The sequence below is a fragment of the Montipora capricornis genome, chromosome 10, assembly GCF_036669925.1.
Source record: "Montipora capricornis isolate CH-2021 chromosome 10, ASM3666992v2, whole genome shotgun sequence".
NCBI classification, from domain to species: Eukaryota; Metazoa; Cnidaria; class Anthozoa; order Scleractinia; family Acroporidae; genus Montipora; species Montipora capricornis.
The window spans coordinates 6,140,283-6,164,545 of record NC_090892.1 but is presented as its reverse complement, the minus strand read 5'-3'; the positions used below and the strand labels follow the sequence as shown (position 1 = coordinate 6,164,545).

The window sequence follows — 24,263 nt, the reverse complement described above, 5'->3', positions numbered from 1 at the left end:
TACCTGCATGTAAACAGGGCCTAACAAAGCCCTTTTTTAACGTAAAGAGAGCTTAGGGGTTCTTTGGTGAAAAGAAATCACAGTCAAGACTCAACGAGTCACTCTTTCATTTGCACCCGAAATTTTTTCTCAGCTCTCAGGGGGGTAGACCATTATGGGGTACACAACGACTTCGCTGTCACTGTATAAGTTAAGTGTCTCTCAACTCTTCGCACTGCCCGTTACACAATAAGACACAACAAATTTTAAAAATGATTATTTTTTATACAATATGAAAAAGCCTACACAGCTTTTTATTAATTACAGCCTTCTAAGAGGTGTAATGCTTACCAATTTAAAATTCAAATAATTTACACTCAATTCCAAAAAAATCAATTTTCATCTATTACCTCATCTTCTACTCACCACATTCCTTCGATCAAAGAAGGAAATTCAATTTTAAAAAATTACTCTAACAACTTTGAATGTCACAATGTTTGTTTTTCCCGAAGATCGGACGACAAACTTGTTTTCTGATGTTTGTACACCAGGAAATAAAATTTGACATCTTCTTCCAACAAGTCGTTTACTCAGCTGAAGCAAAACCGATGCAAATAAGGACTGTAAGATCAACGACGCAATCACTGGTTAAAAGAGAAAAAAGGTAATCGTTCTGCACTTGTGGCACGCATATTATCGCATATTTTTGCGGTACTCCACATAAAAACTACGCGAAATTACCAAATTTCAGGTTTTGAAAACAACGCGAGCGTACAAATATGAAATCTTTCATTTGAAACCACTCGAACCACTGAATGGAGTGTTTTTACTCACTTGATCAGTGACCTTGTTTTTCCACCGTAACAAAAGAAAACGTTTGCACGACAATAGAGCTCAATTCCCAGAGGATTAGACGGACACCAACATGGCCGCCAAGACGTCACGTGAAAACATAAGGCCATTTCCGCGTTCATGTCTGCCTCCTCTTCAAAGCGAGTCTAAGTGCGAAGTTTTCCTTATGATAATTACTTTTCATTCATATTTAATGAGTCATTAACTAATTAAGTAGGACTAATTCAATCTCGTTCCCAGGGTCTCTCTTCTCTGCCTTCATTTTCGTTGTCTCAACGACAATGGAGGCAGAGAAGAGAGACCCTGGCAACGAGGTTGGGACTAATTACCATAACAAAAACTTCTCTCGTAGACTCGCTTTGTAGGGAAGGCAGACATGAACTCGCAAATGGTCTATTTATTTTTAGGCTATTTCGCCCACATTGTACGACGCGAACGTGATGGACTAATCGCGAAAAACATACGACATTGCAAAGTTATATTCTGAGGTGACGTTTTCGCCCACATCGATCACATCGTCGTCGTAGATCTTACGGTCCTTATTCCCTCTGTGTGAACGAGTAGGGACTCTTCGCAAAAGGACAGCGAGAATCACGAAAGAGACGAAATAGACGTGAATCCGCACGAAGACTGAGGCAGGAAGGTCTCTCCTTTCCAGCATCTATCGGTTCGTTCGCCTCTCTCACCATTTTTGCTGCTCTCTCGAGAAGAGCCTACTCGCATACATTTGTCCTCGGACACACTTTTAAATACCGAGAAAATCAAAACTGTCGTCGTGGAAAATCGAGGAAAAGCCATTGACGCTCGCTCCCCGAAATCCAACATGACCTGGCAAAAGAGCCAATCAAAACCAGCGAAAGATAACGGTTTCTTTATACCCAAGAGTCAGCCTCTTGGCCACCATCTCCTTGTAATTTATAGCCTTTCTTTTTGCTCTTATCTACAACAGCGTATTGGGGCTCCTCCTTTGGTTGTCTACTGTCGTAAGCTGGTGGTAAAACCTGAGAGCTTCCAGTTCGCTCCAAATCGGGCTGGTGATCGATCTCCCGATATTCACCCATTTTGTCCATTTCCATCGGTACTCGTCCGCCTCTCGGCTCCCCTCGTCTTCGGACATCATCGTCTGCCTCGTGGCCATCATCGGAAAACCTCGGTGGAGGATCATTTTCCTCAGGTTGGTATCGTCGGGGTTCGGGTATGGTACCTTCATCAGATCTTACTAGTCTAGGCTCTCGACTGGACGGCACGAAAGGCTGCTGTCTTCCTCGTGGGATCGTGATGTCTTCGTAGGGACGCGGCGTCGGAGGAATGTGACCGAACTCGTCGGCTATCTCTTTGGTAAATTCCCAACCATCCTTCTTGAGCGAATTTCTCAGTGGCGCAAGACTCCACATTGTTATTAAAACCTGTAAACATGCAAGAAAAGGATAAGAAAAGCAAATGTGAGTTACTTATGCCTTATGAGAGAACTTTAAAACGCAAAAATAAACTTGTGCAAATTGCATAGTTAAAAGGAACATGTGCTCATAACAAGCTGACAAGGGTCATTCAACTCTAATAGGCCTTTTGTAACAAACGATCACATGGTACAAAATCCGCCATGCTGGAGGGCAAGCTCATTATTATTCCCCCACTGGGACATTAAAACAAAGAGACCTGAACCGGTCAAGTTTGACTTTGGTTAATTTGTGCCCTTGTTCGTAATTTAGCAAGGGGTCACTCGTAGAGGTACAGATTCGAAGCCAAGAGGTTTCGAGTGACACGTGACAAGAAGTCACTCACTTATACATTTTAATTCCAGTGAACTCCATCGAAATCCTTCACAATGCATTTGTTTAAATCAGTTGGTTAAACAAGTATGTTGGTCTTATTTTACCTGGTTAGCTGTCTTGACAATCTTTGGGGAGTATCTGTCTCTTGACCTTGAAATCGTGATAATTTTCTTAAATCCACCGACATTACGAACGTGTCTGGAAAAGAAAAATACGCACGCTAGCTTTAAAACACATTTGGCAAAGACAAAGATCGTCTGAACCCGCTCGCGTGCTTCAACAAGAACTGGTAAGATGTTGACTAGCTGCAGGTGTTTGGAAAATAAGTGAAAAATATATCCAACCACAAAAGGCTTCAAGAGAAACCAATAAATCAGTTTTCCAAACGTTTTGGGTTGAAACGCCACTGAAACTCCTGAGAATAATCATCTCACTGATAGAATTCCCGTTATAAAAAACAACTGTTTAGCGAAACATGCAAAAAGTCAATTTTCACGCCCACCTTGCGTTCTCCATACTTTTGTTCACTGCTTGATGTATGGCACACAGAATGGCCCCTACTGTGTTCTCCTCTACTTTGACATTTATTTCAGGGTCTGGAAGCCGATGAACAAGATCTCTCACAGCGTATTTACCTGGAGACGGAAACGAAAGTCTTTAATTCTTCCTGACACGAGGCACCGTGGGCCAGATCTATGGGCGGGGGCAGCGGTTTTCGTATTCGTGAGCAGTGCATCATCAGTTGATTGCGACCAAATTTACGATTGGTACTTTTGCCCATACTGCGACGCTTGATACATAGTTTATCATTAATATAAAAGAAAAAATTCTCTATTCTGATTGGTTATGAGAAATGCAGTTTTTAGTCAGGTAGCACAGTACAGAAAAGAGGTAATTCAGTGACAACCCAAGCATCCTGATTGGTCAATCATCAATGAAACTAAAAGTTAGCCAATCAGATGCGAGATCCTGGATGGCGTGATTTCTTTAATCCGTGTGCATTGCTTCTGCATAATCACCATATTCTCATCTCGAAAAATTTTCACGTATGTCATTAATAAGTAATCACATGATATTTTCTCGTGCAATTTGGAATAATTAAGAACGAGTAAACTTATGTCCAAGACTACAAATTGCACTATGGAGTATGGTTGCTGAAAAAAACTTACTAACTAGTGCGCATTTATTCCAAACTGCACGCGAATACATGTGATCGATTATACTAAAAATCAATTAGGAAAACGATCGACACCCCAGTCCACAACATTGTTCACTGTGGACCACATCCCACATTCGTCTCACAAATAGCGAGTTCTTTTTTACGACAACACAGTTTTTATTAAGAGACGACGTGTGCGAAACGGGGTCTATGGTTTGTCGTCCTTATCGGAGAAAGCTAGAACGTCTTATCATTTTCTTAGCACTAATTGAACTCACCTATAAGATCTTTGTTTCTTGGATCAATTGCAAGGTTTCTTAGCGCGGTAGACACAGCTCTGACGACAGGATCATAGTTCATTCGTAGAAGTTCTACAAGGATGGGAAGGCCTTTCTCTTTTCGCACGGCGGAACGAACAACCATGGACCACTGCAAAAGACAAAAGTAAATCGCGCACCAACGTTGTTAAACAAACACAAACGATAGTGTCAGTAACCATCAACATCATAACAGAGATACCGCAAAGGAATGGAAAGTTCAGCCTTGAATGGAACGACCTCTGCGACGCCTGTGCAGTGATCTACCAAGTAAATGACCAGTTGAGCTCTCCACCCATCTCGGAGCTGGTCATTTCATGGGTTCGTTATAAACCCGTTGAGGATGTGCTGCCATTTGCAATTGGGACCCTGTGAAAAGTCAAACGGTGTGTGACAATAGAAATAGACCTTACCCTCCATCCGCACGCTGTTAGATTGTGAATGGCACCTGCTGATCCCTCTAACGTCTCGGGATTGGACGCTTCCGCCATTATTGACAAGTAAGACCTCACTATCTCTGGTTGCCATAGTAACTCGACACCTTCCACAGGTTCTCTCCTTATTTGGGGTAGGTCTGATCCTTTGAAGGTTCTGCCCTTCTTTTTCTTCTTTGATCCCGTCCCGCAGCCCGCCAGGCATCCCGGGTCGGAGTTTTCGGGTTCTTTGCGGTTTACGTCCGTTGCGGGAGCATCCTGGTACCTTTCTCTGTCAACTTCGTTTTCCAGTCGATAAGATAAGTTGCGAAGGATACAGATCGAGTTTTCTACGGACTAAATGAAGAGAAATGTTTTGCTAAGTAAATACAATATAGCAACTGCGTTCAGTTTCGGCCCACCTCGATGACGCGCCATACCTCAGACTTTCGCAAGGACGGTGTGTGATAGTCTGTCCTTTGCCTACATATTACGAATAGGTGAGTAAGTGCTCGGGGACATTTGGTTCCACAAGAAACTCTTAAGAATGGAGATATGCAAGAATAGAACACAAGCTGGTTGAAGATTTGTCAAAATACAATCATAGGATTGTGAAAAAATCTTGCCTGCTTTGACTCACCTTGTTATCAATATCATTTTTGCCTATAGGCGCCTTAATGATCCACACGAAGGAGTCCACAAGACCATCACAGTCCCTCATCACTCGTCTCGCCTCAGGACCCGCAGAGGACACATTTCGAAGCACACCGCTGGCGTTACGGAACACCGTCGACCATTTGATTGAAGGAACAGACGCGTTGCTTTGGGCAGCGGTTTTGGTCCATCCGGAGTAAGGGATGACAATTATCGTAATGAGAACGATCAAGCAGACTTCGATAATACGGAGTTTTAGATCCTGTCAAAGAAATACAAAGAACACAGCTGTTCTAGCTAAGGACATCGAGATACAAACAGGATTACAATCATAATTTTGAAAGAAGCCTTAAAAATTGGGATTTAACGAGTTTTGAGAAGAGGAAGAGCGAACTCAAGCTAATGCTTTGTGAAAAGAAACGCCTTAACGGGGACATAGTTTTTCAGTGAGTGATTAACCCATTGACTCCCAGGGGTTCCCCATTGACGAGTAAAATCGTCTGGCGTTAGACAGAATAAAATACTAAGTCTGACTGGTTTGGACGTCAAAGGGTTAATTTTGAATTCATATGTTAATAGATGATAACAGCACCCAAAAAAGGTCCAAACTTACTTCGCACGATGAAAGATTCCATAAAACGCCGAGAACAACTTCCTTGACCTGAAACAAGAAATCGACTCAGAAGTAAAAGAAGTATTTTTTCCGATGGTTACTCGAGGATACTCGGAAAAGCCCGAGTGCTCCTTTTGCAGTGCTCGAACGTACGACGTTCTGATTACTAAGTCGCCGATGCTCTCGAATGCCAAGACATACATTAAATCTATTCTTACCTCGTCTTTTCTTGTTCTTTTTAACAATCTAATCAACGCTTCAATGCCAAAACACTCAGCGATGACAAGCTGGAAGGGAAGGAATTTTTTTATAACAATAATTACAGCGGGAAATTACAGAAAATTCAAGGTGTTTGACCCAAGCTTCATATCTGTGAATTCTGGCGATATTTCCAATCTTTTGCGAGCCGGAGGCAAAAAGTCATGGAGTTTGTCACATGATCAAAATTTCAAATTTCAAATGGGCCATGTTGGTGGGAAGAACAACAGCGAAAACGTCTTTTGGGAATTTGACTCGCAAATCATGAGCAACTTTGTCCTATTGTTTTGGCACTAACATGGCCGTCTTATCGCAAGACTGCAATTAAAGAACAGTATCGATTAGGTGAAATAAAGAATGTAAGAGTCAAAGTCGTCTGAAATTTTAAACCAACAACAACAGTTAGGAAATCCCACGATATCTGTTTCCCGAAAAAAAAAAAAAAAATTGGAAATGGCCACCATATCAACAGAAAAGTATATAGAACCAATTCACCCATTGCAGTCCCTAAACAAGGCCATTTCGGTCATGTTAGAGTGTCATGCAAATCCTTCTGGAAATGACTAAACTTTCTTTTGTTTCGGCTAAGAAAAGAACCTGTTGGCTAATCGCACGCTGTTGCTTGGACGCCGCCTACCTTGTTCTCGTCTCTTGCTTTACTGAACGATAAATTCCTCAAACAAGCTGCAGCAGAACGGTGAACTTCCTCCAATTCGTGATCGAGCAGCTGAACCAACATGGGAATCCCGCTAAGCTCGCTGTTACGAAAAAACGACGATTTGGATGAGGCAAAGAAAAAAAATTTATTTAAGGCACACCGATATGTGACCCGAGAACAAGTGCTCTAACAATACGGAAAACTGCGATTCAAATCCAATCAAAGCAGATGAACTCAAATCCTAATGCTTCCTCATCCTTTGTATGAGGTCGGATGAGGAGAACTGGAATATGCGAAGAAAAATCCCTTGGACCAGAGTAGAGAACTACCAAAATTCAACTTATCTAACTACCGAAATCACTAAACTGTTTGCACCCCGAAAAAAATGATCGATCGCACCATAGGGAGCCCACACAGTGTGTCTGTTTGTATGTTCGAAATATGAAATGTATGGGAAATATTGAAGAGTTCTAATATAGTAAACTTACATCGAGAAATGACTATGTTAAAGCTGAAAATAACCTCAGTTGTTGTGTATTGTCATTTCTGCGGCTGAAAATGGTGAATTTGAGCGATTTGGTGGGTTTTCCGTTGACTGTTACTACACGTCCTTAGAAGGAGACAAGGGTGGAAAGCACATACTCCACACTGATTGGATGCACTGTTTCATCCAATCAGTGTGGAGCAAACAGCGTGACGGTTGCTCCTTGGCACACGAAATCCCGGCCGCGGATGCTGGTCGCTTCGAAAGCTGCATTTCTCGAAAATTATTTGGCGGTTAGCGCTTGGATTTTGAATGGATCTTCGATTGAATGGCACGAAAAGAAGCGTCAACCTTTCAGTTTATCTGGTGTTCGATTTGAAAGACGGGCGATTCTAATTTCTGGGTGAAAATCGGCTTGACGATGGAGCGGTCGAAAATGAGCTTTCCACCCTTGTCTCCTTCTAAGGACGTGTAGTAACAGTCAACGGAAAATCCACCAAATCGCTCAAATTCACCATTTTCAGCCGCAGAAATGACAATACACGACAACTGAGGTTATTTTCAGCTTTAACATAGTCATTTCTCGATGTAAGTTTACTATATTAGGACTCTTCAATATTTCCATTTCATATTTCGAACATACAAACAGACACACTGTTTGTGTGGGCTCCCTATGATCGCACTTGAATTTCGACTTGCTCACGTGACAATTTGGAGCGCGCCGATTTGTGACGTGGCATTCTTGATGTGAGCGAGGCTGTGGGAAAATATAAAAGAAACAAACCGCGGCTTGAGAGGAATGTGTACGAAAAACTTTTCATCGTTTGGAAATGATATGTGGTCATTGATGGTTGAGCGGAGGGGAAGATGTTTCAACACAGTTCTACCCGGGAAGTTTTAGAGACATAGGACTAAAGTGCAAAATGAGTGGTCTTACAGTTTCAAAAATATGGAAGACGAGTTTTGTCAAAAATGCAACCGAAAATTACTTCCATCGTCACACAGCTAAGTGCCAACCGAAAAAGCTGGAAGAACCAAAACTAGATTTTCTGCAACTACTGATAAAAAGCGGACCTTCGGTAACATACATGGCAAAGCTGGATACTTCAAGGTAGTGTAAAGACTTGCGCGCTTAGCCAAGAAGAAAATAAAAATGTCATACGCTTGCGAGGCAGTTCACTGTAAACACGTGTTGTTTTGTTGTTTCAAATTTCATGCTCGTAAAGCACAATTGTATGGTTTATAAATACCAGTATAGTATCGACAAATTGTTCACTGGAAGTCTCACTCCAATGATAAGTTGAGTTATACCCCCAGTTCTTGTTTTGGTTGACGTAAATTCGAAGACAAATTCTCTGCGAAATTATATGAATCGTCAACATGTCAATGTCAGTCGTAGAGAACAAATAAACAGTTACTATTTTCATTTAGGAATCGAAACGATTTCAAGTACGGTAATGTTGCAAATAAATGTAAAAGAAAACAGTTGACTTGACATCTCTTCTCGATTGTTCTTATCGGTCGTTGTGGAACATCAAAGGCGGGACAAAACGTCTTCCATATGTAAAAAACTGTACGATTACTCATTTTGTACTTTAATCCTATATCTCTAAAACTTCCCGGGTAGAACTCTGTTGAAACATCTCCCCCTCCGTTCAACCATGAGTGACCACATGTCATTTCCAAACGGTGGAAAGTTCTTCGTACACATTCATCTCAGGCCGCGGTCTACTTCTTTATTTTCCCACGGCCTCGCTCACATCAAGAATGACACGTCGCACATCGGGGCGCTCCAAATGATCACGTGAGCAAGTCGAAATTCAAATGCGATCGATCATTTTTCGGGGTGCAAACAGTTTAGTGATTTCGGTAGTATGGCGTGGAGTAAGAGAACAGACTCCGTACCACACTGGTGGAAAGAGAGTGCAGTGTCACTTCGCGTACCATACTCCAAAATGAAAAAGAACGTGCAAGACATCCACACGTTCAAACCATTTTGTATTGACACGTCTTTCGTCGCTGCGTTAACCTTCCGATTGTTAAAATGGTCCACTACCACTTAATGCAACTACTAATTGAAACTGATCTTCAACTTCTCGGCTGTACTTGCACATGTAAATTCTCTGTTTATACACTTTGTTTGCCCCCCAAATTTTGCATAAACTCTTGTTTTTCAAATCTTCTTCGGAATATGCAGTGTCCCCAAGAGCATTTGAAAACAATGTTTATGCAAAATTTGGGGGGCAAACTAAAGTGTATTATGGGGAATTCGAAAATAGAGAATAACCAACTGGTTGAATTCTTAAAACTTGTTGTTCTATTCTGTTGTTTCGATGGTTGTGTTTCATTGGCCCTGAAAAGCCCCTGCGGGGAGAGGTGAACTTAGTAAGTAACTTTGTAAGAAAGACTACAAGATTTGTCAATACGCGATGTATTACCGGATTTTAGTCTTCACTTGCTCATCACTGTAACAAAGATGCTGCAGGTAATTCGCAGCATTCACAACCAGCGTAACATCATCGCTTTGCAAATACTCCAACAAGTCTTGTAAGTCCGGCTCGTGCGCGTACGTCTTCCTCTCTGTAAAACATAATTATTAGGGAGTTTAAGCACGCGCGTTTTTGAGACGCGGACGGCAACCGGAAAAGAACATTTTGCATCCCAGGGCAGTGGTGTCTCCCAGATTTTTATACTGATCATCTCTAATGGAGAAAAGATACTTAGAAATGTGAATGTAGCTGTGTGAAAATCACACTGTTAACTTGATTTGTTTGCAAAAGGGTTTCCCGCGCTTTGGAGTGTCCATGTGACGACAGAATGACCTCGACTGCCGCTTGGCTAGTTTGGGTGGCATGTACATGACGTGAGTGGCTTTGCACTGCTCTCAAACCATAACCACTCCACGTAACATAAACGTTCACCGGCGGAAAATGACAAGGACTTCGAATAATATAATTCAAGACGCACATATCAATACTGAGTCGCATGTGGAAAGTTATCTTAACTTGTTTTGCTTCTTCACAAGTTTATAGACGAAACACACACCTGCGTAAAGATCCCTCTCGGTTTTTCCATCCTCTTCATAATCAGCAAGCCAACGATTACAAGGGAAGATCCAGCACTCATCATGAACGATTATCACCACTTCCTCAAGATACCACCCAGTGCCGAGACCACGCCCATCATGGCCGATGCGAACCTTTTCCAACTGAATTGGGAAGAGAAATTCAACTGCAGTTACAAAGAAGTTCAATTTATAGGACTTACTGCATCCTCTTTAAGATGCATATCTTTTAAGAATGAACATCTGGCCCCAGTTGTTCAAACGATGTACAGCGCTATCTGCTGGATACATCACTATCTACTGGATAACTCAATTGGTTTTGGTAGTGTCTATCCGCTGGATAGTGATTTATCTGGTGGATAGCGTTATCCATCGTTTGAACAACCGGGGCCAGATGTTTTTTGATTAAAATCCTTTCATTTGCAGCCAGAGGCAAACGAATGACAATGAATGGCAAATTTATTAACCTACACGGTGTACTTAAAGGGGCTACGTAGGTCACGCTATTTTAGGTAATTTTGTTTAATTTTGTTAATTATGAGCTCTAAACGTCAAATTGGTAGAGCAAGAGAGTTTCATTTGCAAAATCACGGCCACATAACAACTGAGAATGATTTTCCAGCTGTATAAATGACATTTTGATCTAGACTGCTATAAATTTGAAGAAAGGTGGGCCGACGTTTTTCAAATTTACCCAAATTCAATCCATTTCAATCCTCTCCAGTTTTGTCAATCCATGTCCATTTTTGGCTTCCCTGTGTTTTGTTAGAGTTCATCTATACTTTTTAACAGTTACTTTGATATTTTAACTAATTCTATGACCATTCGATCAGTGCTGAAATTGCCTAAAATTGCGTGACCTCGCCCCTTTAAGGACGTTCGCGCGAAAATTTTTCAACATTGCTTTTTTTCCTAAACTTTTACCACTGTAAGATAATGAGTTAGTCATGTCAGAAATGTAAAAAAAATGGGGGGTCACCGACTTCGTTTTGGAGAGAACATGCCCGGAAAAACACCCAAAATGTGACAAAATCGGGCTTCGTTAGCGAATAAGGCCAGTGTCTGTAAACCCAAATATATTGCAATTAAATCTTTGAAGTGAAATCTTCTCTGCCAAATATTGTTTAAGTGGACTTATTAAGTGAATTTAGTCAACTGGTGAGGTTCCTTAAAGATCAAGTTCGCATTTAGCGACCACAGTTTCACGCGCCTTGCAGCCGCAAGATGGCAGGATTTGATGTCCCATGAGCAGAAATCTTAAAATTTTTTTAACTTCCCACATTGATTTTTTGTTCATTTTTGGACAACGTGGAGATAATTGTAAATAAAATCCGTTTCTGGAAAGAAAAATAGGGGTCACCAAACGTCCAAGAGCATTAAATCCAGGCAAAGCTATAGCAATGGCCTTTTGCCCTATCATTTCTCATTTTATTACTTAGCACGCGCGCTCGTGTATGACGTGGCGTGTGCATTTGCGTGCGCAGTATGCGCAGAAACAATTGGCGCGAAAGTCCTTAAGGAGAACGGAGAAAAGAGCGAATTTGAGGTCAAACGGACTCAAGAACAACAGAGGAAATTCTTGTGCGAACAAAAACAACAACAACCATTTTGATCACTTACATTTCCAACATCCACAGTCTGCAAGTTAATCTTGGTGTTCGAGCTTTGTAAAAACTTGTCTTTAGTGTCGCAAATTTGTTTCAACTCGATGACTCCCGTATCATCTTTATCTCCAAACACTTGAAAGTAAATGTTGGAGTCTGTCCCGGCGTTTTTCACAGTTCCTGTCTTTATTCTCACGCTGTAATCAGCAACTGAAATAGAAAATGCTGCATCAGTAAGACTGGTTCGATCGACCTTTATTCTGGCTCCCAGATCCCATCGTTTCTCCTAGCCGGAGGGGCCTTCAGGCGAGAAAACGACGCGCTCTGGAGACATTGGATTTGCAGTCCCAGTTTCTAGGACTTCCGGACCTTATATATGAGTCGTCAATAGTACTAAACATGGCGTCGCTAAGAAGCATTACCTTCAAAGAATCTCTATGCGAAGCTTTAAGTGGCCTCAACTTAGAGAATGTGTCCTTTCGTGTCGAACAGATAAACAAAGGCACTGATCATTTTACCGAGTGGCTTCGGCCATTTTTACTTCCGGTTCAAGATTTTATTGTTCGCAAGCTAATCAATGAAAAACAGAGCCTTTCGTTTGCTCGTGCGAAGGCCTTGCAGTCTAAGAGAAACGATAGGATCTGGGAACGAGAATGAATATAACTTGCGCCATCTTAATTAAGCGTTTCCCCATGATTCCATTTCTTTCAAGTTGTACAATGCGGCTAAACTGTCCAGTCACTGGAATGACACGAATGGTTTTGTAGCAATAATAGCGAATGAAAGGTTAACTTCTTTATGGCACTGAAACATTCAACCAATCAGTTCGCACTGAATATTCGGAAGCAGTGAATGCGCGTTACATGTTTCAACCCTTATGGGTTTCTAGTTCATGGCTATAGATCGTTCATAACTGACTCCTTAATACCGCAATTTTCGTCATGAACTTACGATTGATTCACAATTACGGTTTGATTGATTACACAATTACGGTTGATTCACAAAACAGCTTCATCAAAACTAGCAAAACTTGACAGGTAAAGATTTTTATTTCGTTTACCGTTTCATTGGTTAAACATTACTCGAAATGCAAATGGACCACGCATTTTTCTTGTCCTTGCACAACTTCTCAAGACCTTTCGAAATCATGGAATTTTTCCCGACAAAGCAAAATAGGTCTACAATTTACCACACTATCGAGATTTCCGTGTTTGTTCTTGTAAATGGCACATAACCAACATCGCTCAAAACCGGCGAACATTCAACGGTTGTGTGTTACACACGAGAGCTCCAGAACTCACCTGGTTGCTTTGGATAAAGCTCCTTGTCAGCAGATCCGATGCCCGGTTCCTCTGCCACCCAAGCGTGACAAGGAAAGATGAGATGCTCTCCGCGGACAGCGCTGTTTAATATGACTTCCTCTACATACCAGTCAGAAGACGAACCACGCCCATCGTGTCCCAAACGAAGCTTCTCTATCTACAACATAAAAATCAAACTTCACTAAATCCTTTGAGGAGCGCGCTCGGAAGGCCGTAAAAAGGCAACTTGCCATCTAAAAGTTATTGCACAGGTTTAGAGCCAAGTTTACGCCGAACGCAAAAGTGAAATTTGTTTGCAAAAAAAAAAAATTCTGACACCTTTGATAAAAGCTCATTTCTTGCCTGAAACGTTGAAATAAGGAAACTGTCATGGTTTTATGATATATTGCTTTTAAAAGCAGTGGTTCAAAAATCCTGTGTGCAAAGTTTTTTTTAGCTAATCCTAGATGCTATTGCATGTCGTTAATTGGGTTGAAGCCATTCATTCTTCTTGTTCCGAATCGATCCGAAGTCACCATTGACCTACCTTTCCCACATCACCAGCTTCCAGCGTGAAATAATCCGTTTGACCGCGCTCAAACAAGTTCTCCATGATGCCAGATTTCTTGAGCTGCACTTGGCCTGTGTCACCTTTATCCCCGTAAACTTGAACCCAAACATTCGCTTCGGTGCCTGAATTTTTCTCGTCGCCTGTTTTGATAGCCAAGTGGTAAAGACCTAGTACGACAACATGAAAGAGAACCGTGACCCAAAACGAAAGTGATCTCGTTGGCTATTTCCAACCAATCATAACACGATGAAATTGATATAACCGACGCCAAACGCGGGGAAAAAACGTGCGCGAGAAAAGTATGCATCGGAAGGGTGAAGAAAATGGCGCGAAATCTATTTTGCTCACCTGGCAAAGCCAGAGTGGCGGCGAAACAAGTAAACGCACCAAGTAAAAACAGTTTAAAAGAAGAAAAATGTACTTACATGGTCTTGAGACAAAGTCTCTCACAATTCTGCCGTCGCCCTTAACAGAGGCCAGCCAGCAGTGCGACGGGAACACCGTGTGCTCACTGCGTGATGGCACATCAACTGTGACTTCCTCCAAGTACCAGCCTGCCTGTCGACTATCATGGCCGACGCTCACTTTATCAATCTAATACAAAAGAAAAACAAGTTACACCGACAACAAGATCATAGATAAACAAAGCCCAAACATAAAGCCACTAGAAATCTCACTTTTCCAATATCGACCGTTTCCACCGTGAACTTGTAAGTTCTTCCTTTCTCAAAACGTATCTTGGAATTTCCAGCTTGGCGTAGCTGGATTTGTTCCGTCAGCCCTTTGTCACCAACAAGCTGAATAAACACATCGCCCTCTGTTCCATCACCAAGAACATCTCCCAATTTGAGACACAGCTGATAAGCGACGACTAAAGCAAACAAAAAATTAAAACAGAAATATGTAGTGAAGAGGTGATTTTTGCCCTGATGGAACACTTCAAAGCTATTTTAGTCAAACTTCCAAACACTAAAAGATGTAAAATATAAAAAATGTTACACTGGTTAAAAAATATTATTGAAAAAAGATCTTGAAATCCCAACGTTTCGGCTACTAACATAAGCCTTCTTCAGGGGTAATAAAAATATACAACGAAGTGACAAATGTATGCACTAAAAGACGTCTTTGCATCAAATGAGGACAAAAACGAATGCTGCAGTTTTGTTACCAATAACCACTGAAGTGCACTGAAGCTATTCTTTGTTGTTTGACACCAAGGATGGAGAGGATGGAGATGCATGAAACTTGAAAAACTGGCCACTTTTTTCACGTTTGGAGACGAAGTCTGCAGAAAGTCACCAAAAACTAAATACGAATAGCTCTTTGTGCCATAAATACATTTCATACCTTCTTAGTGGGTTGTCAGGAATGTTACATACGTGTGAGCTAAAGTACTAATTTAGATTTTTACCCAGTTTTGACCTAAATACAGCATGACAGGGCCCTGTTAAGAAATGCCGTGGGAAGCTTGCGACTCGCGAGGATACTCGGAAAAACCCCGAATGCTCCTTCACAGGAGTCGAAACTACCACCTTCAAAACAAGACCGAACAACAACAACAGAAAGTCTTTCATCTCACTCTTTCTGCTGTCCATGGATTCAGGAGCAGTCGCCAGCATATCTGTCCTTTTTTCTTCAAAATGATATTCATCAGGTGGTGGTAACATCTCTTCACGATACAGATACTCATTCTTGGGGGGTAGTCTGGAGTGTTCTTGTCTGCGGACTGATTCAACAGTCAGTTCTTCTTGCGTGAAGCGCTTTTTTGTTTCCATGGGTGCAACAGGCGGGGCTCCCTCTACAGGAAGGGGTTCTTCGTTCATGACCATCCTCTCTTCAATTATCTTTCTCTGGGATGAGGTTGGGGCTGGTTCTCTTCTGGGAGTAGTGTACCTGAAAATCGCAAACATAAGCTTTGTAACAGAACAGCCTTGAGAGATAAGAGTTAAAGGCAAACAAACATGTTGTCAACCTGTATTCTTCTTCCATGACAGTTTGTTTAACTGGAGGTGTGGTGTAACGTAATTCGTCAGTGGTTGTTTTCTGAGTGTATCTCATCTCCTCCGTCATAACTTTCTTTGTGGACAAACTGTGAAGCTTTTCGTCAGGCTTCTTGGCGACAGGGGGAGGCACTTTGTGTCCATCTGTTCTTGTTGTCTTCTCCAGAGTTGTTGTGATTGTGCTTCTGGTTGGAGAAGTTACACCTGGTTTGACTGGGGCACCTACAGGAAAGGAAAGGAACTTTATTTTAAGTGTCTAGTCGTTCTAGCGCTGGAGCGCTAATTGGGGACACTGTAAACTGAAATGAACAATGAAAGTAAATCAAGTCAAATGTTGGTTTTTGAGGAGAGCCATCCCTGGGCGCTAGCAAAAACGACCAGAAATGCACAAGATGGGATGCAACACAATCGTGAAAGGCATCATGAAGCAGGGTTTTCGAAAGTTTTGTAAAGTAGCGGACATATTCCTGAAAGCACTAGATATGACACTTTTTTTGGCGCAAGGCACCTTGCCAATTTTTTAAATACACTGTACAACACTCAGAAACGATGTTTCCAGTGTTTCTGGAACCAAGAAACAGCTTCCCAGGCAAGGCTGCAGTTCACTCAAATTCTCTTTTAAAAGCAAGTAAAAAATTATAATGATATTGGATGTAAGGAGAAATGTAGACTCGGAAAAATATCCGAGTCCCAGATGGGATTTGAACCCACGACCCTCCGTGATCTAGTCGGATGCTCTAACCACTGAGCTACTGGAGACTTGTGGGTCTCGACTGGAACTGCATCGCGCGGCTACACAGCCAATATCAATATCAATATCAATATCAATATCATTGTTGTTGTTTCATCGTTAACACACTTAAAAAATTATAGTAATAAAAAATAAAACAAACCCCTAAAATATTGGCATCAAAGTACTGGACATGAAACGATCGCATAGAACGCCTGGCCTCCGGCCTCAACAAAAACCCCACTTCCAAAGTAAATTTGCCCATTACAGACACCCAAACCCAAAAATAACTGTACTGTTATCAATAACCTTGTTATCTTCAATCGATTGTTCATTCTTAAACTTAAAACCGGCTTCAATTCAAGCAACAATACCAATTCATAATCTGACAGTCTTAATATGATCTGAAACAAAGGCAAGCTACAGTTTCACAAAAGCCACATGGGGGTTCCAGGGAGTTTTGCAGGGGGCAACCTGTGTACTATACTTAACGTAGCTTGCATTTTGTTTCCTCAATTCCTTATGTTGAGTGATATTCATTCTTCACACCATTTCTCAGTGTTACACTGACAGTTACACCTTGACCTAAAGATGGGCCATGGCTTGGTTGCTGAGGTGATTTCTTGCCGCCAGCCACCTAAGTTCCTCCAACAATTTTGGCTATGTGTTTTTAACAAAAGTAACAAGTGGAACAAAGTTGTTGACATTCTCATGATGTAGTAATGATCAATGCAAACAATAGATCTATACAGTGCTACAATGTACCTGGAAGTAGATCTCTCTCTATTCTGCCATCATCTTCATTTTTGGCCAGCCACTGATGGCAGGGAAAAATAACATGTTGGCTATGTGCTGGCACATCCACAGCAACTTCTTCAAGGTACCATCCAGGCGCTGAGCCATAGTTGTCATGTCCAATGCGCAGCTTTTGAACCTGAGTAAGATAGCATAGCACATTGGGTTTCTTGCATTCTGAGTAACTTCACTAAGTCTGAGTCATAAGCCCATAAAATGTTGCATGATCATGACAAGCCTTGATGAAATTCAAACTTTGAGGCCACACGCAAAATTTCCACCCATTTAAAAGTCCTGGATTTATTAAAATTTAAACAACAATTTATTATTCCAGGACTTCCCACTCTTCAGATAGGACACTGGGTATGGCCAACTTGCCTCAGTGAACATTTGCCACCAAAAATCCAACAGGTGCTAACAGAATAATAATGATCGTTAAGTACTATCAAGAAACTACTACACCCAAAAGCTCAACAGAAATGTTCGAATTTAAGTAGGGCATGTAGTTCCCAGTGTTGTGGTCTGTCTTCTGTGATGTATCATGATTGGGAGGGTAAATGCTCGGAGAAATTAGCTACACCAAGCTACTCTAAAAATCCGAGGGTAAATAAAGATATATGATATGATGATATGAAGTCATTTGGTGTCAAAAAGTTTTGGTACCATTCCAACATCCACTGTTTCCACAATAAACTTGTCAACTCTTCCTTTCTCAAATCTCTTCTCAGCTTTCCCTCCTTGACGTAGCTGGATCTTTTCTGTCTCTCCTTCATTGCCAATCAACTGGAAATAGACATTTGCATCAGTTCCAGCCGTCAGCATATCCCCTGTTTTTACTGCCAAATGATATGAGGTATCTGTGAAATAAGGGATAACGCACAAGAATCGGTTATTGCAGTTATTTGCTTTCATTTTCAGACGCTGTGTGATAAAACCGATTGGCTGTACGTTGATTTATTGGGTACTTTCAGCTAACACAATTTGTGACACACCTTTGACCTAAAAAGGTCCTTTAACTACAAAGTGCTTGAAGGAACTGTTGCTTGTTATGTTTTTAAAGTCTGTAAAAAGGTCATCTCTTTACAATAAGCATGCCATGTTGGGCAGTGATCAGTTTATGTGGTTTCGATGTGGTGAAATTTCTTAGTACCATGACACAACAATTTCAGTTTTTACATACAAAGCTCATCTGGGAAAGTCATGACCGAACAAGTCTGCAGTACAGCTGTATCACAAATCTTAAATTAAAAGAAAGAGCAGTATCGTGAATTCCATTCAGCACTGGTGGCATTTCTGAAAAGCTCAAAATTATGTTTCTTCGTTGTGTTTAAATCAGTTTAATATTAATTTATTTAGTCTGTTATATCCCAGGAAGGTTTCAGTTATAATAACATGGGTTGACAAATTACCCTTAACTTTTGGCGTGGAATTTCAGCATATCACTTTACATGTGAAATTACAATGTTGCCATGCAACTTTTCCTTCAGTGCCAAAATGGTGTCTTATGAACGCAATTTGTCACGCATGATATTAACAGCTAATGAAATGGAACACTCGTGAAACAATTATTAGGGAATAATTTCACTTGCGTTTTGGACAAAACGCCTGTGACATTATTTCCTAATTTCACTCATCACCATTTGATTACCCGTACTAACACTCACTTGGCCTTGGAGGTCTGGATTCGCCAGGCAAAATATCCCGCTCCATTTTTCTGTCTCCTTTTTCTTCAGCAAGCCAGCAGTAGCAAGGGAATATGGCATGATCTCCCTCTGCTGGGGATACTTCTACCTCTTCAATAAAAATACCCTTACCATCTCCTTTACTGTCATGGCCAATGCGCAGTCTATCAATCTAAAAGGAAACGACAGTTTTCTTCAAATATAGATACATGTATTACATGCAAGCAGAACTGAACTTGACACTTTTCCAACACTGTATTTGCAACGAACATTACTACTTTCTATCCCACAAATTGTCCGACAGACATCTGACTGACTGAGGAACAGATGGATGGACAGACAAAGAGAACAAAATAACGTAAAGGTGTACACATATACTTAACTGACCATGGGCCTGTTTCTCGAAAGTCCCTAACACTTTTTGGGCCAGAAAAACCATTTGTGAAACTGCCAACCGCTTGTTTTGGAAAGCCGATCTTTTAAAATGTTTTCAAGGTAACAAAAAGAAAAATGACTGTGAAGTTTGAAGAGGGAATGGCGACACCTGAAAATAGCCCGTAAAGTTTCAGGACTTTCATTGAAACGGCCCCCAGGGGGCTTTTCATGGTGGATGAAGCAACTATTGACACAAACACAAAAGATCTTTTGACAAACCTAAATAGCAGGAGGCAGAAAGATGGCTATTTTCTAGCAAAGTAAAGAAAGTGAATGGGAAAAACAGCTAGTGGTTGGAATGGTACTTGAGCCCAGAAGCCCTGAAGCTCAGGGTTTCCTGATTTCCAAGAACTCTAACCACTCTGCCACTCTTCCTTCTACCACAAACTAAAAATTATTAGACTAGCTTGCATTGGATGGGCGTCTGATAGCATCACAGACTGGGAGGTAGATAAACTGACCAACTAGTTCACCACAAGAGCAACCTACCAACTTTCATGAACAACCCATTGACTCAATGATTAACCAAGTCGTGTACCTTTCCAATATTCACAGTTTCAACAGTAAACTTGTAAGTTCTTCCCTTCTCAAACTTGTTGAGAGACGAACCAATAGGCCGCAGCATGATCTTGCTTGTTTCTCCTTTCTCTCCAAACAACTGAACATATAAATTGGTATCTGGACTAAGAACATCACCGAGTTTGACAGACATTGTGTATGCAGTGTCTGAAAGTGCAAAAACAAAGAAAATTATCTTAAAAGTCCTTCTGATGTGGGCTCCACATTTTGCAACATTCAAAGATCCGTATGCCCAAATTTCATCTTGTGGCTGAAAGTCATACATTTGCAAGTGTACATAAATTTTCATGTTAAATATAGCTCCCCAGATTTTTGGTGGACTCTGTTTTGCAAGAATTAACCTATGCAATATTTTTTCCACTGTTTTTTTTCCACCACATCATTTTCAACACTTAATAGATTGTTGCTGGAGAAACAAAAGACTTGAGCTTGTTTTGTTGTGTTGGGTGGAACATAGCAGTAACGCAACAAGTGGAGCAGGGCTTATTTGAACTTAGACAAAGAAATCAAATTTAATGGGTTTAATGAATAAGAGAACACAGTACAATGTATGAATGTGGATTATAGCAAGAGTTTTCAGGACCAACGACCAAAAGATCTTGACATGCACATTAGCATCCCAATATATTTTGCAGGGGTGAATGATATCATCACCAACTAAGGGAAAGAGAAGTCAGTCAATACTTACCAGTATCTGTCTTGTCATTTAAATATTTCTTGTATTGTAAATAAACAAATTTCTTCCCATTTAGTAAGAATCTAATATTGTTGATAGCTCATACTATTATTGTCTTACTTGGCAAAGGAGTGATTGCAAACATCTCCCTCTCTATTTTACCATCATCTACATCTTGTGCAAGCCAGCATCGACAAGGAAATTTGACTCTATCTTGACGTGCCGGGACCTCCACTTCCACTTCTTCAACAAAGAAACCTGAGCCATAACCTGTATGGTCGTGACTCAGCTTGATTCTATCAACCTAAATACAAGAAGAATTCCTTAAAAAGAATTCTTTTACTTATTCATTGACGAAGTTATGGAACAGTTTGCCATCTCAAGTACATCTTTGCAGTGATGCAGATAACTTTAAAAATAAATCGCAAGATATAGTAGCTTTTTAGAATGTGTCCTATACATGAAGGGAGGGGCGGTGGCCTCATGGTTAGTGTCGCCTCGACTCCAGAGCGAATGGTCTGGGTTCGGGTCCTGGCCTGGAACAGACTTGACCTTTTTTTTTACCTTGACATATAAGTTGTAGCTTTTTGTATTATATTTATGAATTGTTTTTATATATAGAATTGCACATCATATTATAGTTGTAATCATTACACATAAATTTCTATTTTACACATTTGTATTTGGAATGTTTTTTTTAGCTCCTTGAGGAAACATGTTTAAATAAATAAATGATTGATTGATTGATTGATTGATTGATTGATTGATTGAAGAAGAATCTCAACTGTCTTGCAAGAAATCGTAACGGACTGTTTTTTACATCTTGGATATTTTGTCATAAGAAATGTTGCAGCAGACTGAAATGACTTTTCAGTATTTTCTTGGCGAAGTTTTGCAAAAGACTGTTGCATTAAGGAATTATGCAGAAAATATAGCCAAGGGTTTGGAGACCAAAATATCTGTCATTCTGTTATTAAAAAGCAAGGGTTCATTAGGGTTAGTTAATTTGAAGAAATGCACCTAAGAATGATCAGACAATTTTGCAACACAGAAAACCTTGGAACAGTTTATGTTGAAGCAATGGATGTTTCCACATAAAACACTTTTCCAACTGTTTCCTGCAGGTTAAAACACTATAATGCCAGGCCACTCTTAATATTCTTTTCAGTGATCACTGCAAGGAGCTGGAGCCAGGCCAGACAAGTTCAAAAACAAAAGAGAAACAATAATTTCTTGGGCCTGGTCACTTTCAATCATTTCAACCAAGTTCAGTAAAATGGCCAGTTAACCTAAATAACTAATATGGATGATCCAAAATTAATAGAACTTGACCTAAAAACCTGTTAACATTGTGAAGCAGCCCTGCGATCGCCTTTCACGCCAATAACCAAATAATTACTTAATTTTTCAGCACTAGAAAGGTCTCAAGAAACAAGTCTTCATTCAATATTGACAATACTATTTTTCAGTGCTAACCTTGCCAATGTCAACTGTGTCTACTGTAAACTTATATGTCCTTCCTTTCTCAAATTTGTTCCTCGTATCCCCAGCTTGCCGGAGCTGTATCTTGGCTGTATTTCCTCGCTCACCAAAAAGCTGTATGTAAACATTTCCATCTGTTCCCGAGCCTTTGACATCACCAACTTTGATACTGAGGTTGTATGTTGCTTCAAAGGAATGAATGAGTTAAGAAAAAAATAAATTTCTGCTGTTTTCTGAGATAATTATTTCCAATTAGGTGAAAAAATAAGGAAGAAAAAAAATTTAGAAAAACCAAAACTGTTCATTCTACAATCTGGGTAAATAATTTGTTCATGATTCAGAGTGTAATAAATCACTCATTGAATGGAAATTATAATAACACCCCCTGAATTGCTCAGCTAGTTATACAGACTAAGCCAGAGTTATTAAATCAAAATATTTCTGAGTGATTTTATGTTCCAAGAAATAAACGTCTACCAATTATAGAGACGTTAGTTTAAATTTCATCATTGATTGCCATCACATCACAAACTGTTTTGCATTCAAGTTTTGACAGAATGTTGCAGTGCATGTGTTCAGTAATAGATCACAGGTGATGTCAAAATGTGGTAAGAACAAAAAAGTGGCACACGAGACGATAGCTGAGTGTGTCACTGATGTTCCTACCACATTTTGATGTCTTCTGTGATCTATTACTGAACAGTAATATAGAATCTAAAAGCTTTTGATGGTTATATACATCAGGTATGCATCTGTACTCTAATAGATCATAAGTTATTGAGCCTATAAATTAGGAATAGATGCATGCCTGTCATTAAACCTGGCCGGAACAATGATATTGTGCTTGCTATAATTGAAGAGATTTAATATAACGTAGCTCTCGAAAGTGACTCCTGTTGCTTAGAGGTAGAGCATCCAGTCCACATTTGTCATAAGTTGCCAAAAGGTCTGGATAGTAGGGATAACGATATTTTAAGAAACAACACAACACTTTTTAAATTTAAAAACATGTTTCGACAGAAACTTCTGCCATCTTCAGTTTAAATTACAAAGTACAGAGTTGAATATATAGTGTGAACCAAAATGCTAATTAGCTGAAGGACACATGACAATGTGAAAGATTACAAAGAAAGTTTTAAATTAACATGATAAAGTTGATGATTAAGTGTAGGTTTCTCCCATTGAATATGAATAGCTTCTTTTAGCTGGAAGGTGGTAGAAGCGTGATCTAGGATGCTAAAACAACCATTAGAGCACAAAAGGCGGCAATGCTCAGAATTCTGTAGATGTTTGAAGACGTGCGAGGTCCTATCACTGAAAGTGTGCTCACGTACGCGCGTGGAAAAATGCCGGGTAGTTTCGCCGACATAGCAGGCACTACAGCCCACACACAAAAACTTGCAGATGTGGTATACAAGTTTTTGTGTGCGGGCTGTAATTCTGCTCTGCAAGTAAAAATAATTCCAACCAAAACAGGGATGGCACAGTGGTGAGAGAACTTGCCTCTTGCCAATGCGACTCAGGTTCAATTCCCAGATCTGGTGTCATCTGTGGGTTGATTTTTTTTTGTTTTGTTTTTTTAATTTAAATCCTTTATTAAACATACACACGTGCAGTTAACATTCACAAAAGACAATCTGCAACACTAATAAACACTACAACTTGAAGCTGACAAAAAAGAAACCTAATACAATAAAAACCTTAGTAGTAACTAAAATTAAATGAGAGCGCAATGAGTTTGTTGTTGGTTCTCTACTCTGCTATGAGTGGTTTTTCTCTGGATATCCCAGTGTTCCCCTCTCGTCAAAAACCAATATGATTTGATATGTATTAATTTGATTTGATTTCATATGTGCATGACCCCACAAGCTCTTCAGCTTTAAACATTATCATGTGAAAATAAGGTTCTACTATTACCCCTTACACTTAAGTCACTGCTGTAAAAATTGTTACACTCACTGGTAAGAGGACATTACATGTGCAAACTAAAATTGGACTTGTCTCTAACTAAACTGTATGTGCATTTCCAGACATGAATGAAGTTTGGACAGAATAATCAACACGCAAATATGGAGACTACAAGTATTTCACTTGAAAAATCTTTACTTTAGGATTTCACTCTGAGACAGATTAAGAAACTACATATTGCAATGGCCCCCCTTCAGCAAATAGTAGTAGTAATAAT

The 24,263-nt window shown here is 40.3% G+C and overlaps 1 protein-coding gene across 3 annotated transcripts in view; it reads right to left on the bottom strand.

Moving 5' to 3' along the window:
• Positions 1–243: 243 nt before the first annotated feature.
• Positions 244–24,263, bottom strand: part of LOC138019390 (lipoxygenase homology domain-containing protein 1-like) — a 39,098-nt gene continuing 15,078 nt past the window's right edge. For all 3 annotated transcript variants that reach the window (XM_068866162.1, XM_068866163.1, XM_068866161.1), the window contains 24 exons: positions 22,073–22,263; positions 20,717–20,900; positions 19,880–20,067; positions 18,889–19,078; positions 17,888–18,081; positions 17,195–17,363; positions 15,672–15,921; positions 15,279–15,592; positions 14,377–14,570; positions 14,125–14,293; positions 13,676–13,866; positions 13,129–13,306; positions 11,844–12,037; positions 10,205–10,367; positions 9,598–9,739; positions 6,655–6,775; positions 5,978–6,046; positions 5,760–5,807; positions 5,133–5,408; positions 4,493–4,849; positions 4,041–4,191; positions 3,106–3,238; positions 2,708–2,801; positions 244–2,237 (listed from right to left, as the gene is read on the bottom strand). In XM_068866162.1, the coding sequence (XP_068722263.1) occupies positions 1,704–2,237; positions 2,708–2,801; positions 3,106–3,238; positions 4,041–4,191; positions 4,493–4,849; positions 5,133–5,408; positions 5,760–5,807; positions 5,978–6,046; positions 6,655–6,775; positions 9,598–9,739; positions 10,205–10,367; positions 11,844–12,037; positions 13,129–13,306; positions 13,676–13,866; positions 14,125–14,293; positions 14,377–14,570; positions 15,279–15,592; positions 15,672–15,921; positions 17,195–17,363; positions 17,888–18,081; positions 18,889–19,078; positions 19,880–20,067; positions 20,717–20,900; positions 22,073–22,263 (4,694 nt within the window). In that variant the 3' untranslated portion in view covers positions 244–1,703. The remainder of the gene's footprint in view (positions 2,238–2,707; positions 2,802–3,105; positions 3,239–4,040; positions 4,192–4,492; positions 4,850–5,132; positions 5,409–5,759; positions 5,808–5,977; positions 6,047–6,654; positions 6,776–9,597; positions 9,740–10,204; positions 10,368–11,843; positions 12,038–13,128; positions 13,307–13,675; positions 13,867–14,124; positions 14,294–14,376; positions 14,571–15,278; positions 15,593–15,671; positions 15,922–17,194; positions 17,364–17,887; positions 18,082–18,888; positions 19,079–19,879; positions 20,068–20,716; positions 20,901–22,072; positions 22,264–24,263) is intronic.